The sequence below is a fragment of the Otolemur garnettii genome, unplaced genomic scaffold (genome assembly GCF_000181295.1).
Source record: "Otolemur garnettii isolate 467f Iridium unplaced genomic scaffold, OtoGar3 scaffold00090, whole genome shotgun sequence".
NCBI lineage: Eukaryota > Metazoa > Chordata > Mammalia > Primates > Galagidae > Otolemur > Otolemur garnettii.
Window position 1 is genome coordinate 4,394,633 of NW_003852485.1, and position 15,473 is coordinate 4,410,105.

At 36.8% G+C, this 15,473-nt stretch overlaps 1 protein-coding gene across 1 annotated transcript in view; it reads left to right on the forward strand.

Annotated features, from left to right (window-relative positions):
* The window catches only part of SCN2A (sodium voltage-gated channel alpha subunit 2), a 90,020-nt gene that overhangs the window by 24,428 nt on the left and 50,119 nt on the right, over window positions 1–15,473 (forward strand). Inside the window, 3 exon segments of the mRNA XM_012808452.1 lie at window positions 3,130–3,477; window positions 7,378–7,510; window positions 11,587–11,825. Coding sequence (XP_012663906.1) covers window positions 3,130–3,477; window positions 7,378–7,510; window positions 11,587–11,825 — 720 coding nt within the window.

Sequence of the window (15,473 nt, forward strand, 5' to 3'; positions counted from 1 at the left end):
TCACTGACTTGCTAGACATGGAATCTCTGGCTCAAATTGATATTTGTTTCCCAATCAGTCTGTCTAGAAACATAAAGACTTTTATTTTTCCTGGTAAAGAAATAGTCAAAAAGTAACTAAGAGGCCAGAAAGGGAGAGAGAAAGAGAAACAGGAAAAGAGAGAGAGAAAGGGAGGGATAAGAGCCTGAGAAGGAGGGAGGAGAGGGAAAGGGGTGGGTAGGAGGAGAGAAACCCTGAAATCACATTGAGTCCACTTTAAAAGCCCTGAAGTAATGCTAAAAGGTCAAATCAGGTAAAGGTTAACCTGGGTTACAGGGATGGAGAGCCCATAGTTTGTGTTAGATTGTAATGAACAATTATCTTGTGGTCACGCAATGGAACAGAGATTAGATTGGCAACCATTTCTGCATTTATGTTGCAAAAAATATAATGTAAGCTTGTACTTCAAGATTATAATCGCTTCAATAGAGTAGGGCGAAATATGAAATATTTCTTACACTCTGACTTCATTCGTTACAGAGGGACAGGGTAGAGAAGAAAGTCAAGGATGCAATTTCTAATTAAGTTTTAAGACAATTGGATAAGTTTTTGGAACCTTTATAAGTTAAGGTTGCTATTATTTTCCTTCCTATTTGTGATAAACCAGGATTTTTGGTTTTGAGAAATTCATCTGATAGGGAGGATTTTTCTTACCAGCCACCTTTTATTTCTGGCACAGCATTTGATTCCTATGCATTCATGTGATTAATGTAAGCAGTAGAAGCTGATGCTAGCAGATGGGGCACAATCATTTTTGTATAGTGGTCACATGGAAACTACTCTTTTATGGCTTGTACTCACCTTTGAACCTTGACAAACATATGCAATTTTATGTTTCTTTCCAATCCCTCCATGGTTCTCATTGAATGAAGTACTTGCATTAAAGTATTAATCCTATTAAAAATGATACACGAAATAATTTCTACTTTATTTTTTATTGGCAAACATTTCCTGTCTGCCATTCTCTTTGCACTGAGATAAGCAATAGGTCACCAATCTTGTAAATCCTTAACTATTATGTTCTCATAGCTAATTCAAGAGAAAAAAGAGACATGAAAAGAGTTAGACTTAATGGACATTATTGAGAAGAAATAAACCTTCAGCTGAACAGAAAATTAAAAACATACTTGTTGGTCATAGATATACAGACTATATAAGATGAAGGTTGGGTGCTGTGGCTCATGCTCGTGATCTCAATATCCTGGGAGGCCAAGGCAGGAGGATTGCTTGAGGCTAGAAGTTTGAGATAAGCCTAACCAAGTGTGATATTTTCATCTCTACAAAAATAGAAAAACTAGCCAACTGTTATGGCATGTGCTTTTAACCCCAGCTACTCAGGAGGCTGAGGTAGAGGGATCACTTGAGGCCAGGATTTAGAGGCCAGGAGCTTGAGACCAGCCTGAACAACATGTTGAGACACCCTTCTCTACAAAAAATTCATAAAGGAAAAAACTGTATAGGTACAATATAATAATTTTAGTTGATTTTAAATTCTTTGGAAAGAAAAATTCAAACTAACAATATTAAGTGATGAAATATTGATATTCTTTCCATTGATAATCATAGAAATGCAACTGAAGCTCACACAATCAAAAAAGAGAATGTATTATATCATGTAAATAATATCTGTGAGGAGCTTTTGGCAGGGATGGACCCAGCAGCTCAAAACATGTTACCATGACCAGGTCTTGCTCCTTATTTCAAGTCCAAATTCCTTCCATATGGTGGTGAGATGCTCACTGTAGCCCCAAATTTATATCAGCGTTTTCAGAAGCCCCAACTGAGAAAGCAATTTCTTGGGAGGCCAAGGTGGGAGGATCCCTTGAGCTCAGAAGTTCAAGACCCCATGTCTACTAAAAATAAGAAATATTATCCAATTGTTGTGGCAGGCACCCGTAGCCTCAGCTATGTAGGAGGCAGAGGCAGGAGGACCACTTTAGCCCAGGAGGTTGAGTTTGCCATGAGCCAGACTGACACCATGGCATTCCAGCCTGAGTGACAGAGTGTGACTATCTGAAAAGAGAGAGAGAGAATTCTCTAAAATTGTAAAGGACCATGAAAGATTCACGCCACCCCCCCTTAAGTTATTCTCTATGCTAGAAACATGGAATACACTGATTGTCCAGGCCTGGGACTTTGTCCCAGGGGTGGATCCAGGAATTGGCTTGAACATCTCCCAAATTACCTGGTCTGAGTATTAGAGCACATTTCTCGAAAAAAAAAAAAAAATTAGAATACTGTCAACAGAAAAAGAAATGGGTATTGTATATGCAAAAAGGATTACGCACTAGAGCGAGATAATAAAAGTAGTAATGTATAGAAAGCGATTCAGTCTTCTCAGCGCTGCTGTGGTTAAGAACAAGGTAAATGGCACGTTGGCAGAGACTAGGGCACCACCTGGAAAACTGTGAATGAGTGTGATCCAATTCTTCACGGAAACCAGGTTTCTGTCAATACAGCGCTCTTCAGATTTCCAGATACCAAAGAGTGCAAATCAAGAGATAAATGCTACAGTTATTTCAGCTTGATTTAATTCATTCACGAAGAACACTATAAAATATGCAAGCAAGGACAGAAGCTGCTCCTTGTACTGTTATTAGACAGACCTACCCATCAGATTACTTTTATTTTCCTCTGCGGTAAGACTTCATCAGAGCACGGTCACTAATGGGGTCTCTTGGCAATACTTTTGGCTTGAAAGGACATAAACATAGGTGTGTGTCTGTTCCCCCATTGGATTGTTAAGAGAAATTAGCTTCTAGAGAAGGATCTAGCAAAAATTTCAGTCCCAAGAGCCAGTAACAGGGGAAAACAATGTACCATGTTAAGTCATGGGTCGAAAAGAAGAAAATAAGAGAGAAGACGATGAAAAATGAGAGGAGGGGAGGAAGGAAAAGCAAAACAAAAGAGGTTTAAACCAAACGCCGCCAGCGACTGCCGCAGGAGCCCGTGGTTCCACCTGTCAGTGACTTACCCTTAACCCAGTCCACAGCTGTGAAAACCAGGAGTCACATCTTGTTTCCCGTGATGCCATTGATTAATGCCGTTCTCTTGGGTGTTGTGTTTTCTCTTTTGTCTTGTTATTCACAGTCTTTACTGAGCATCCGTGGCTCCCTTTTCTCTCCAAGACGCAACAGTAGGGCCAGCCTTTTCAGCTTCAGAGGTCGAACAAAGGACGTTGGCTCGGAGAATGACTTTGCAGACGATGAGCACAGCACCTTTGAGGACAACGACAGTCGAAGGGACTCTCTGTTTGTGCCGCACAGGCACGGAGAGCGGCGCCACAGCAACGTCAGCCAGGCCAGCCGCGCCTCCCGGGTGCTGCCCATTCTGCCCATGAACGGGAAGATGCACAGCGCTGTGGACTGCAATGGCGTGGTCTCCCTGGTCGGGGGCCCTTCTGCCCTCACCTCTCCTGCTGGGCAGCTCTTGCCAGAGGTAAGGCCAACGAAACGTCAGCTAAAGGGAGCTGTGGCTGGTGCAGGCTTTCCGATGTACACATTCGAGAATTTTGCTGAGTCTGTTTTTCAAGGCCTGAAGTTGATTCAATCAAGCGATAACTTATCTGGTCAATTGTTCAATCCAGACTTTTCTACTAGTTAATGAAAAACCTAGGTTGGCTCCCAGAATATAATTAGAAGTATTCCTTCATCATTATTTCTACAGCCTGACACTTGCCAAAAAGCAAAGCAACCATTTTTCAAGCATGATGCTTAATTAACAGAATTAAATTACATGCAAGGAAATCAATGTTCACAAATAAAATAAATACACATCTTAAGGATTTTGTTATCATTTATTTAAAAGAAGAATTAAATATTTCTGCTTGTAGGAGTTACTCTTACTAAATATCTCTAAATCAGGCGTCCTCAAACTACGGCCCATGGGCCACATGCAGCCCACCGAGGACTTTTATCTGGCCCGCTGGGTGTTTTTGCCTCAGCTGCCTCTCCTGCTTAGCAGCCAACTTGTCCCACGGTCCGCAGTCCCACCCTCCAATGGTCTGAGGAACAGTGAACTGGCCCTCTGTTTAAAAAGTTTGAGGACCCCTGGGAGTGACCATCATCTATGTTTTCAGGTCAGAGTGCTGTGTGACATTTTTAGCCTCCACTCAAATGATCCTGACTCCTGTATCTCAGACAGTACCTGGGACAGAGTCAGAGTTATAATTTTTAGAGTAGATTTTAATTTTTATATCAGTGTCATAAATTCTTCTTGTAAAAAAAGTGGCCCCCAAATGAAGCATATGGGAAAGGATTGCAAATACTGGACATCTACAGGGAGACACTATTGACACTTATTTCATAACATATAAGACTATTTTAATATCAGTATTAAATAAAATTTCATTTGCTAATATAAAAATATTCCAGCAATGTCATTTGATTGCATTTTATAGTTTTCTGAATTATAATAAAATCTCTTTGTATAGTTTTCTGTTTATGTAACTTCATTTTTTTTACAGTTGGCCAAGTCCTTTAGGCCACGTTAAAATGGCATGGAGTTATTTTTCAGTCACCTGGTAAAGGAGCTTCCTACCGTGGACTATGAAAATAGCCATTGACCTTTTTCACTTTTTTTTCCCCACATTTTTCTGCCAGACACATGTTCAAGTATTTTAGAGTTAGAGTAGAACTTTCTACCAAAGGAACCAGGAAGAATGAAATGGGAATGCATTCTTTTTCTTAGTAAAAATGGTCATGGCTAGTTAAGTACCAGACCCTGTCCAGAAAACTTACACATGTGTTAATTCATTTAACCCTCACAACAATCCTTTATGATAGAGTCAAATGTTATCCCCATTTTACAGAAGAGGAAACTGAGGACTGTGCAGGGTGAAGCTAATATTTTACCCCAGATATGCTGGCTACTGAATTTATAGTCTATCCATATTAAAATATTTCTGTTCAATGAATTATTTTGAACTTTCTTAAAAGGAGAAGAGATGGTTAACGAGACAAACATATATTTAACACTAGTTTCTCAGAATGCTTACATCAGAATTTCCTGGGATGCTTCTTAACACTGAAGATTTCTGTGCCTATCCAGACTTAGACTGAAATGCTGAGGGAATCTTCTTTAGCAAGCATCGCATATAATTCTTATACATGATCAAGTATGTCAGTCGTCGGTGTTCATAAATGTTAATTAAGCAAACAAAAAGCAAATGCACAATTACTTTGGATAAATAAAGAATACCAGTCTGTCCGAAACCATTTAATCTTTCAGTAGTTATCTGAATCTCCTGTCCTATCCAGGGAGGGTGGGATAAATCTCTGAAGGCAAAGTTGGAACCAGTTTGAAGCAAAATTCTCCAGTCTTCCCAGAGGTGCTTTGAGGCAGGACATCACACTGTGGTAAAGATGAGTTGAAGGTGCAGATAAAAAGTCGGCTTTTAGAGACTGCAGAGTGGAAATGAAAATAGAAGCTAGATAGTGATGGAGAAATGACACCTTCAAAGTGCAGTTTCTGTACTTTACACAGAAGTTCAATTGAGGCAATTTAACTTAAGAAAGAATTTCCTCGGTAGTATAATTAGCAGTTTTGGTATCTATTATTAGAAATTAGATCTAGGATTGTACATTATGGTTCTGTATAGAGCAGAGAGGACTAGATGACCTTTACATAACCTTCTCTTTTTCTTACAACTTTGCCCCTTTCTGAAGAAAGGAAGTATTTTAAATTCTTAGAGATACCCTTTGACTTAAAGAGTTTTATTTTCAGAGATGGGCTATTTCTTTCCTCACTAATTTTACTTCCTTTTACCTTAAAATTAATTTTAGAGTGACTTATATGTGTATTTATCACTGTTAGTGACAATCATGTAGATTGAGTGGAAACTTTGATTGTCTATGCATTAAAAGTATTCAGATTAAGAAAGAAAATAATGTCATGTATAGTAGTTCCCATCACAAGAGGTCAAACAGATGAACAACACTCAGATTGTCCTTTCGGAAATAGGCAAAATTCTAAGAGCTGAAAATGATTTATCATTAGACCTGCATCTGAAATACTCTAGTTTTATACCTTTTTCCTATAAGAATTAACTTCACTGTTTGATCTCCTGAAGTAGAAATAAATATCTGTCTATGTTGAAGTCTTGGTGAGTTTATTTGGAAATAGGCAAATACCAAATCATTATATTATTGCTAAAAAATCGAAGCCCCTGAAATTGGTGTTCTCTCCTTAGAGTTTCAATGTCAATTATGGATAATTTAATGGATACATTTGTTTTACAAGTGTAAGAGAAAGTTATACATTAGTTCTAAATTTTAGTTTTATTGTTAAGGGTGATGGGAAATGTTATCTGTCACTAAAGAAGAAAAGCATTTTACAACTGGAATTCACATTTTAGGAGAACTTTTACTGATGTATATTAAGGAAACTTTAAATGTTTTTTCTATTTTAAATCACATAAATATATATCTATAAAGATCTAATAACTTGAGAGTAAATCGAGAAACAATATGTTTCATTCTGAAGTCCTAGGTAGAACTAGTTGAAATGCTAAAAGATTATGTACCCAATTTCAACAGTAGACATGGTCCCTCTAACCCAAAACTCCAGGATGGAGGAATAGGAAAGCCGATCCAGGAAAACCCAGGCATCCCTGAAAGCTTGAAATTTGATAGGCTTTCAAATGCTCCCAAGAATGATAATTCAAGCAATGTCTTTTTTTTTTTTTTAAGAGACAGGATCATTTTTTTTGCCCAGGCTGGAGTACAGTGGCATGATCATAGTTCACTGTAACCTTGAATTTCTGGCTGACGTGATCCTTCCACCTCAGCCTTTTTTCCTGGTAGCTGGGATTGCCACCACACCTGGTTAATTTTTTAAATTACTTTTTTGCAAAAAAGGATTCTCACTGTGTTGCCCAGGCTGGATTGAATCTTGGCCTTAAGTAATCCTCCTGCCTTGGCCTCCAAAGTGCTGGGACTATGGGAACAAACCCCACCACTCCCAGACTAGTTCCAGCATCTTAATAAGTTGTTTACATCTGAGAAAACATGGTGAACATATAGTTAGGTAACACCTTTTATAGGGATGCTTTAAGTTTCATTGCCCTCAGAAATGCTGCTTATTAGTAGACGATCTAACACATATCCTTGTAAGAGAAAAACTCAAATCAATTCAGGGTGGGGGCAGGAGAATGAGGGAGCAGGGATGGGGGGTTATGGTATATGGCTCTCCTCTTGGGGGCGAGACACAATTATAAGAGGGACATTATCTAACAAATGCAATCAGTACAACCTACTTCTTTGTACCCTCAATAAACCTGAAACAATAAAAAAAAAAAACCCAGAATATTGGTTATTTTATCTAAAATGTTATTTTCAGGGCACCACTACTGAAACAGAAATAAGAAAGAGACGGTCCAGTTCTTATCATGTTTCCATGGATTTGCTGGAAGATCCCACATCAAGGCAAAGAGCAATGAGTATGGCCAGTATTTTGACCAACACCATGGAAGGTATGTCAAAGGGCTTGTACCAGAGACATGGGATGGTGCTTTTGTAATGACAGAAGGAAAAAAATAAAATCTTCCTGAAATTCCAAGAAAATCCTTCCAACTTGATAACATGTATAACATCTTTATGTATTTTACTAAGTAAAAGTAAAATCCACGTACAACCCTTAGATTCTGCATAGACTGTTTACATTTAGCCTATAGGAAACTGCTGCAATTTAAGGTATATTTCAGGTGCTTTCATCCGTTAAATTGTATACTGTTAAAACTTTTGTGTGTGACGTTGTAAAGAGCATAAATGATAAATGCTTATATGATGACAGTGCTAATGGGTTTGGATGGTATTAACTACTTAAAACACAGGTTATAAAATCCTACAATTTAACCAGAAATATAAGTGAAAAATGTAAGTTAGGATATGATTTAGCATTAACCCCACTGAAGCAAAATATTCAAAATTTTATAGTCCTAACATTTGCCTTTTCCTGACCAGATTGTAACATTATATCAGATTTCTCTTTAGCTGCAGCTCCTATCTGCAGAGTTAACACAACGTTTAGAATCTGGATCTCACAATTCCAAAATGAAGACTCTGGGGACTGCTTAATCTGTAACCAGTTTCTAGGCCTGCCACTTGCTAATGTGTTAACTTGTGACTTGGAATGTATTTTCTCATAAGTAACATGTGCATAAGGATGCTTAGACATAAGGTTGTCAGGATCAAATAATCCATCATAGATAAAGCACCTGCGTACTTGGTAAGCATGAGACGGTCAATGTCATTTTTAGTTGTTTCATTGTTATTTTTGTTAATTCACATGTTTTTGCCTTTCCTCACTGTAAGTGGATTCGAACATCAACTAGCAACTTCAACTACTTGGAAGAAAGTGTCCTGTCACATGTATTTTATCCCTCCCTCGACCTCTTATTCTGTCCTCTCTCTCTCTTTACAACCCATTCTTCCTGGGCGTGTGAGAATGTGTGTGGGTAGATATGTCAAAGGAGAAAGAGAAAGGAGAATGAAAATGAGAGAGAAAGGCTACAAACCTGCACTTCTCAACCTTCTCAAGGTTTCCCTTGAGACTGGGTAGATAACTAGAAAAGGTCTTTTCTTATATGAATGCAAAGATCCTCTAATATTAATATCAATGCTAAAAGCCTAAAAGTTACAGCCAAAAAATTCACAGCACAGGTGACCGCATACGTCACAGTCCAATCAGTATTACAAGACCCAATCGTCATGAACTGTCCTAATGCAGTATCAGAAATATTTTCACTGTTTTCTATGGAATATTAAACTCTAGTACGTTCTTCCCCAACCTCGCCTGCGTTAGTTTGCATCCCTTCTCCGCCCCCAGCTGCCAGTAGCTTGCTCCTCCCTGTCCCTCCAGGTAAAACTTTTGAAGATTGTCTGGTCTTCAGCTCCTTGCCATAGCAAAACCACTGAGAGGAAGCTGCCAGTGGTTCTGCTACCGATGTCAGCAGCATGCCTGCTCCCTAAAGCAGGAAGTAGAGAAGGAGACAGGGTAAGTCTAAATCAACAGTCATACTTTGCACTTCTGATAGCATTAAGTTTGAGCTAACGTAAGAAATTACTTTAAAAGATAGCAAACTGCCACGAGGTTGGACTTGTCCACTAACTATGATTTGGAGCTCAAAATGAATGCCCCACATCTTCCACAGTGGAAATACATCTCATTGAGTTGCTTAGGATGAAGAAGATGTCCTAGATATAAATATAATTTAGAAAGCAGCAGATGGGGAATATTTCAGTTTTTTAATATCTGTAGAGCTTTGGACTATGTATTTTTGTGAGAGACAATGGCTGTTTTGATTCTATTTTTTACCAGTTATGTAGAATGAAAAGGTGCTGTTTATTCAATTTTATTTAAACACTTAAGCTTACATTGGTCGAGAGTGGATATTAGCAATAATAGCAGATACATGCCTATCCAGCTGATTCTAATACAGATTTCCTGGTTGATGTGATTTATCTGGGAATCCTTTCTTCAAAGTCTGATTGTTGTTTAGTTCACCTTCTCTTTTCATAAACCAAGTTTGTTGATCCTGTTGGCAATTTTTGTTTTTTGTCTTTTTAACTACAGCCAAATCTCCATTGTCCAGAGTACTAAATGCTTCATGTTTAATGAGTAGTAATAGGTGAGCAAAACTGGATTGCTTGCATTTAAACATCATTTAGAAAGGTTTCCCGGCCACCTCTTTGTGAAGGATGGGGGGAGGGTGAGTCAGGAGGCTCTGAGTGATCAAGGTGGGCCAGCCAATGATACACGGTTACCTGCAAATGATTCTCAGTGTGGAAAACCCACCGAGGAATAATGGAGAGGTGGCTGTGGTTCTCACCTGAATGCTTCGCTTTGTTTCAAAGTGTGAGATTTTCTCTCTCTTTTTTGAATGAATAATGGAACAATTTTATTTTAGAGCTTAAACAAATTTGCTCTGGATTTTCCTAGTGTCAAGATGAGCAACACCTGCTGAATTTCCCCCCCTTCAACTTTTCTACGATTTATTTTTTTCTGTGCCATTTCTGTTTGCTTCTCTCTATCTGCTAAATGACAGCTAGCATGGAAAGAAAATAAAAACGTTTTCTGACAGTGCACAGGCAAAGTGAGATACTGCAGTTTCTCTTTCATTATTTGCGGCAAAAATGATATCTTCTTTTTATCTTCATTGTAAATAGGAGGCTATTGGGAAGTTTAAAAATATCTACAAAATAACTAGTGTGTAAAAATGATATTTTAATCTGACTTTCAACTCAAAGATTTTTATTGTTTACAAAATTACACACAAGAGGACATAAACTGTGCTGCTGAAAAATTTCCATGCCCAAAGAGACAATCGAAGAATCTACCTTTCATGAAATTTTGTTTAAGAAAATAAGCAGTGAATTACTTTAGGGGAATGGAAACATTATATCATTAACTGAGACAGGTGTGGAGGGATCTTCCAGTTGCCACAATGGTATTAGAGTGATTGACTTGAGTCAATTATGCCATCAATGAAAAAAGGACTCTTCCCTCTATTTCAGTGTTAAGACGTGGTGGTCCCATGTTTGTCAGAGTAGCTAAAAAAAGTGTGCAGCAATGATGTTGGCACAAAACAACAAATTCTGCATCTTCTCCCAATTCAGGAGTTAACTGAGAGATCATCCTGCCAAAGAAAAATGGTAGATAATTTTCTACTTGCTAATTACCAAAAATACTTTGCCAATAGTTACCAAATACCACTCCACTATTTGGGGTATTACCTTAACGATCTGTGCATTTCTGTCTTCTCTCTCCCATTATCTAGTTGAAAATCTTCTTGAAATCATTGTACTGTTTGCTGAAATAAATGTATTTTAATATGAAATTTCCTGTCTTCAGTTTAATGCATACCATTAAATTTTATGAATTCTATGTATTTTCCTCCTAAAATCCTGTTATATTTTAGCCATAGTTGATGAGTCTCATTTAGTGAAATGTTGATTGATGTTAACAGTGAGGAGCGTCAGTTTCTTAGGTTGAGGATTTCCTCTTGTGTCCTCGAGTTAAATTGAGAAATATAGAGAGATGGAACTTTGTCGAGTTTAATAAACAAACGTATAATCTAATGCAACTTAATTTGACATTTTTGACTTAGACTGGTGATAACAACAAATTATCTCATTAGAAGACTCCTCAAAATAGATCTAATCCAAGAAAGTGAGATTCAATGCACCTAATTAAGAATTTTAGGACATCTCCTGAGAAGTCTTTGACAACACGTGTCTCTTGCTGTATCTAGAACGTGGACGAGCTTTAAGTGTGCTTAATGAAAGTTTTGCCCATCAGTTTCTGGTGGCCTGGAAGATACTTAACCAGACAGTTAAATATTGCAGATAGAATATTGGAAACTAGTTCAGCTAAAATGAATTTGGTAAGCAACCTGGCTTCTCTGTGCCTACCCGTTCTATGATAGCAAGCCCATTAAAAGTTTTCTCTGCTCCACCATCCAATTGGAAAATTAATTTTAATTTAGACCAAAGAGTACTTAATAGAAAGTAAGCAGTGTTCATGAGAATTTAACTTTTTTTCTTCCAGAACTTGAAGAATCCAGACAGAAATGCCCACCCTGCTGGTATAAATTTGCTAACATGTGTTTGATCTGGGACTGTTGTAAACCATGGTTAAAGGTGAAACACCTCGTCAACCTGGTTGTGATGGACCCCTTTGTGGACCTGGCCATCACCATCTGCATTGTCTTAAATACACTCTTCATGGCCATGGAGCATTATCCCATGACGGAGCAGTTCAGTAATGTGCTATCTGTTGGAAACCTGGTAAGGCTCTCTGAGGGCTTCTATTCCCATTCGAAGGGTTCGTGACTGCTTTATTGAATTTCACATATCATTCTCAATTTAAATATAAACTAATTGGCCATGTATACCTAGATAGCAAAAGCTTAGCATCCTTATTTTTAACATTAAAAATATATTGCTACCATTAAACATTGTATAAAAGACTCATATTTGGTATAAAATCTGATTTAGAATTAATCTAAATTTCTCATTTATTAGAAAGATGATTATGAATTATGGAGATTGGTCTATGGTAACAAAGTCCCAATGTATTTCTTAGGTATTTAGGATAGATTTTTTAGAATATGTCTACAATTACCAAACAGAGTATAAAATATTCCAAGTCAGGTAATTATGAAATATCATTTGTAAATACCTAAAGATGGAATATTTGGGGAGGAAACATCATGTGGGTGATTACTATTATTGTGTTTTTTTCCCCTATAGTTTTAGGAATTTATAAATGATGAGTTTATTTTCATATAAATTATATATTAACAGTCACCGGATACATGGTGAAGTAATAGAGATGAAAGCAGAGTGGTCTTTCAAAAAATGAATACAATCATAAAACAAAGATATACAGACACCAATATAAAATGCTTATAAATTTCCCAGCACTTCCCAGCTGAAAAATTATATAAATAGCTTGTATATCTATTAAAAATAATCTCTATTCTAAAGTACTCATATAAACTGCAGTATTTTAAGCTTTCAAGTAGCTGCTATATTTTTTGTTGTATTTCAAATAGGTCATAACTAAATCAAATGATAAAGTTAACATAGATTGTCTACTTATTTTGTATCAGGTACTGGACTAAATGATTTTCATGAAATTTCTTTCTCTAGGTTCCCAAACAATCCAATCCTTAGATAGAATCTATCATTATCTATATTTAACAATTGGGGAAACTACCCATGAGAAATTGACAGAGCAATAGAAGGTCTGAAACCCATCTAAGAGTCTAAGCTGTGGTCAAAAATCACAGAAATTTATAATAGAAAAGAACAGTAATGTTGCCTACTCCAAATTTTCACCTATCTAAGAATCTCTAACATTATTTCTCAACAATGGACAAATGAAGCAAGAAGGCTTTATGGAGGTGGACGCAAGTTAAATGAACTTCTGCAAAGCTGAAAGTATTTAGTTACCTCAAGTAACTAAAGCCCATTTGGAAGTAGCTCTAGTTTCTAACCTGGTTAGATTCCAGTTCTTAATCAATGTCACTGGGAATCTCCTTCTTGCCCTACTTCTTCCTATCATGTTTCCTTTATCTCTAGCTGGGTACTCTCCTATTGCTGGCAAGATTATTCCACCAGTGTGACTCCCTGGACAGAAAGATTGTGCTTCTCACACAATAGGTCCAAGATGTGGTTGGAATTACTTGACCAGGGCTAAGCTAGTCAGTCACTATAGTTCTAGGGTTAAAATGGGAATCATACCTTGTGACTGGAGTCAGAGTAAATGAGTGGAATGATGAAGAAACAATAGGATGCCATTACCAGAAGGAAGAAGAGTAAACATTGGAAATATATAAACAATAGGATGATAGTTCAGATCACTATTTGTTTTATGTTAAGAAAGGTAAGATTTGTATTTGAGATGAATCATAGAATAAATGAAAATATCTAGGCAGGACACACATTCTTCTAAAATGCATGTGGAACATTCTCCTCGATAAGCTACATGTTAGGTCATAAAACAAAGCCTCAGTAAACTTAAAGAGATTAAAATCACACAGATTATTTTTCGGACAAGAATAAAATGAAATTAGAAATTAATAACAGAAACAAATGAAAATTTACAAATACGTGAAAATTAAACAACTTACAATTTAACCTCCCCTCTTAAGAAACTAGAAAAAGAATAAAACAGACCCCAATTAGCACAAAAAATAGAAATACAATAGAGAAAGTTAATTAACCCCCAAACTGGTTCTTTTAAAAGATCAACACAACTGACAAATATTTAGATAGAGTAACCACAGACAAAAGGGAGCAGATTCAGATTACTAAAATCAGGCATGAAGAGAAGGTATCACCTTAGGCCTTACAGGAATGAAAAGGAGGATAAGTAATACTATACACAATTATATACCAATAAATTAGATAAAATCAGAAAAAAATTTTAGAATGTAATGAATAGCTGAAACTGACTCCAGAAGAAATAGAAAATTTGAATAGATATATTACATGTGAAAATGGAATTAGTAATGAAAAATTTCCCAGAAAACGTCCCACAAAGTAAATCCTGAGCCCGTATAATTCCACTGGTATATTTTACCAAATGCTTAATGGAGAGTTAGTATCAATGCTTAACAAACTGTTTCAAAAAATAGAATAAAAGGGAACATGGCCAAACTCATTCCATCAAGCTAGAATTAGAGTAACATCAAAACCATACAAAAACATTACAAGGATAGAAAACAATAGACCACCCATGTTGCATACAAATATAGATTTAAAAAAATCCTACACAGAGCGGCACCTATGGCTCAAAGGAGTAGGGCACCGATCTCATATGCTGGAGGTGGCGGGTTCAAACCCAGCCCCAGGCCAAAACTGCAAAAAAAAAAAAAATCCTACACAAAGTAGTAACAAACCAAGTCACATGACATGGTTTGTGTTGTTGGATTATATACCCTGAAAAAGCAGAATTTATTCTGATAATGCAAGGTTGAGACAATCCAGGACATTTTTTAATATACCAGATTAATTTAAAAACTGTACATGATCTCAACAGATACAGAAATTACATTTGAAAAAAATACTACATGTTTTACTACAAAGATAAAGTAAGCAAGATAATTTGGTACCGCCATAAGGACACAATACGTAAAGCAAAAATATAGCCTTCAGAATGGGAAAAGATATTTGCAGGGTATCAATCTGACAAAGGATGTTAACTAGAATCTATAGTGAACCCAAATTAATCAACAGAAAAAGAGTAAACAATCCCATGTACTTCTGGGCAAGAGATATGAAAAGAACTTTCCCTGACCAAAACAGACGAATGGCTAACAAACATTTGAAGAAATGCTCATTGCCTCTGATCACTGGAGAAATGCAAATCAAAACTACCCTGAGATATCACCTAACCTCAATGAGAATAGCCCATATCACAAAGTCTCAAAGCTGCAGATGATGGAGTGGATGTGGAGAGAAGGGAACACTTTTACAATGCAAACTAATAAAACCTTTTTGGAAGGAAGTATGGAGAATCCTCAGAGAACTCAAACTATAGACATCCCATTTGATCCTTTAATTCCATTACTAGGCACCTACCAAGAAGAAAAAAAAATCATTTTATTTTAAGGACATTTGTACTGGATTGTTTACTGCAGCTCAATTTACAATCACCAAAACATGGAAACAACTTAAATGCCCTCCAAGCCAGGAATGGATTAACAAGCTGTAGTATATGTTTACCATGGAATACCATTCAGTCATTAAAAGATGGAGACTTTACATCCTTTGTATTAATCTGGATAGAGGTGAAACACATTATTCTTAGTAAAAGCATCACAAGAATGGAGAAGCAAGAATCCAATGTGCTCAATTCTAATATGAAGGCAGTAGATGATTTAATATAAGGCATGGGGAAAGGAAATGAGGGATCAATGAGAGGAG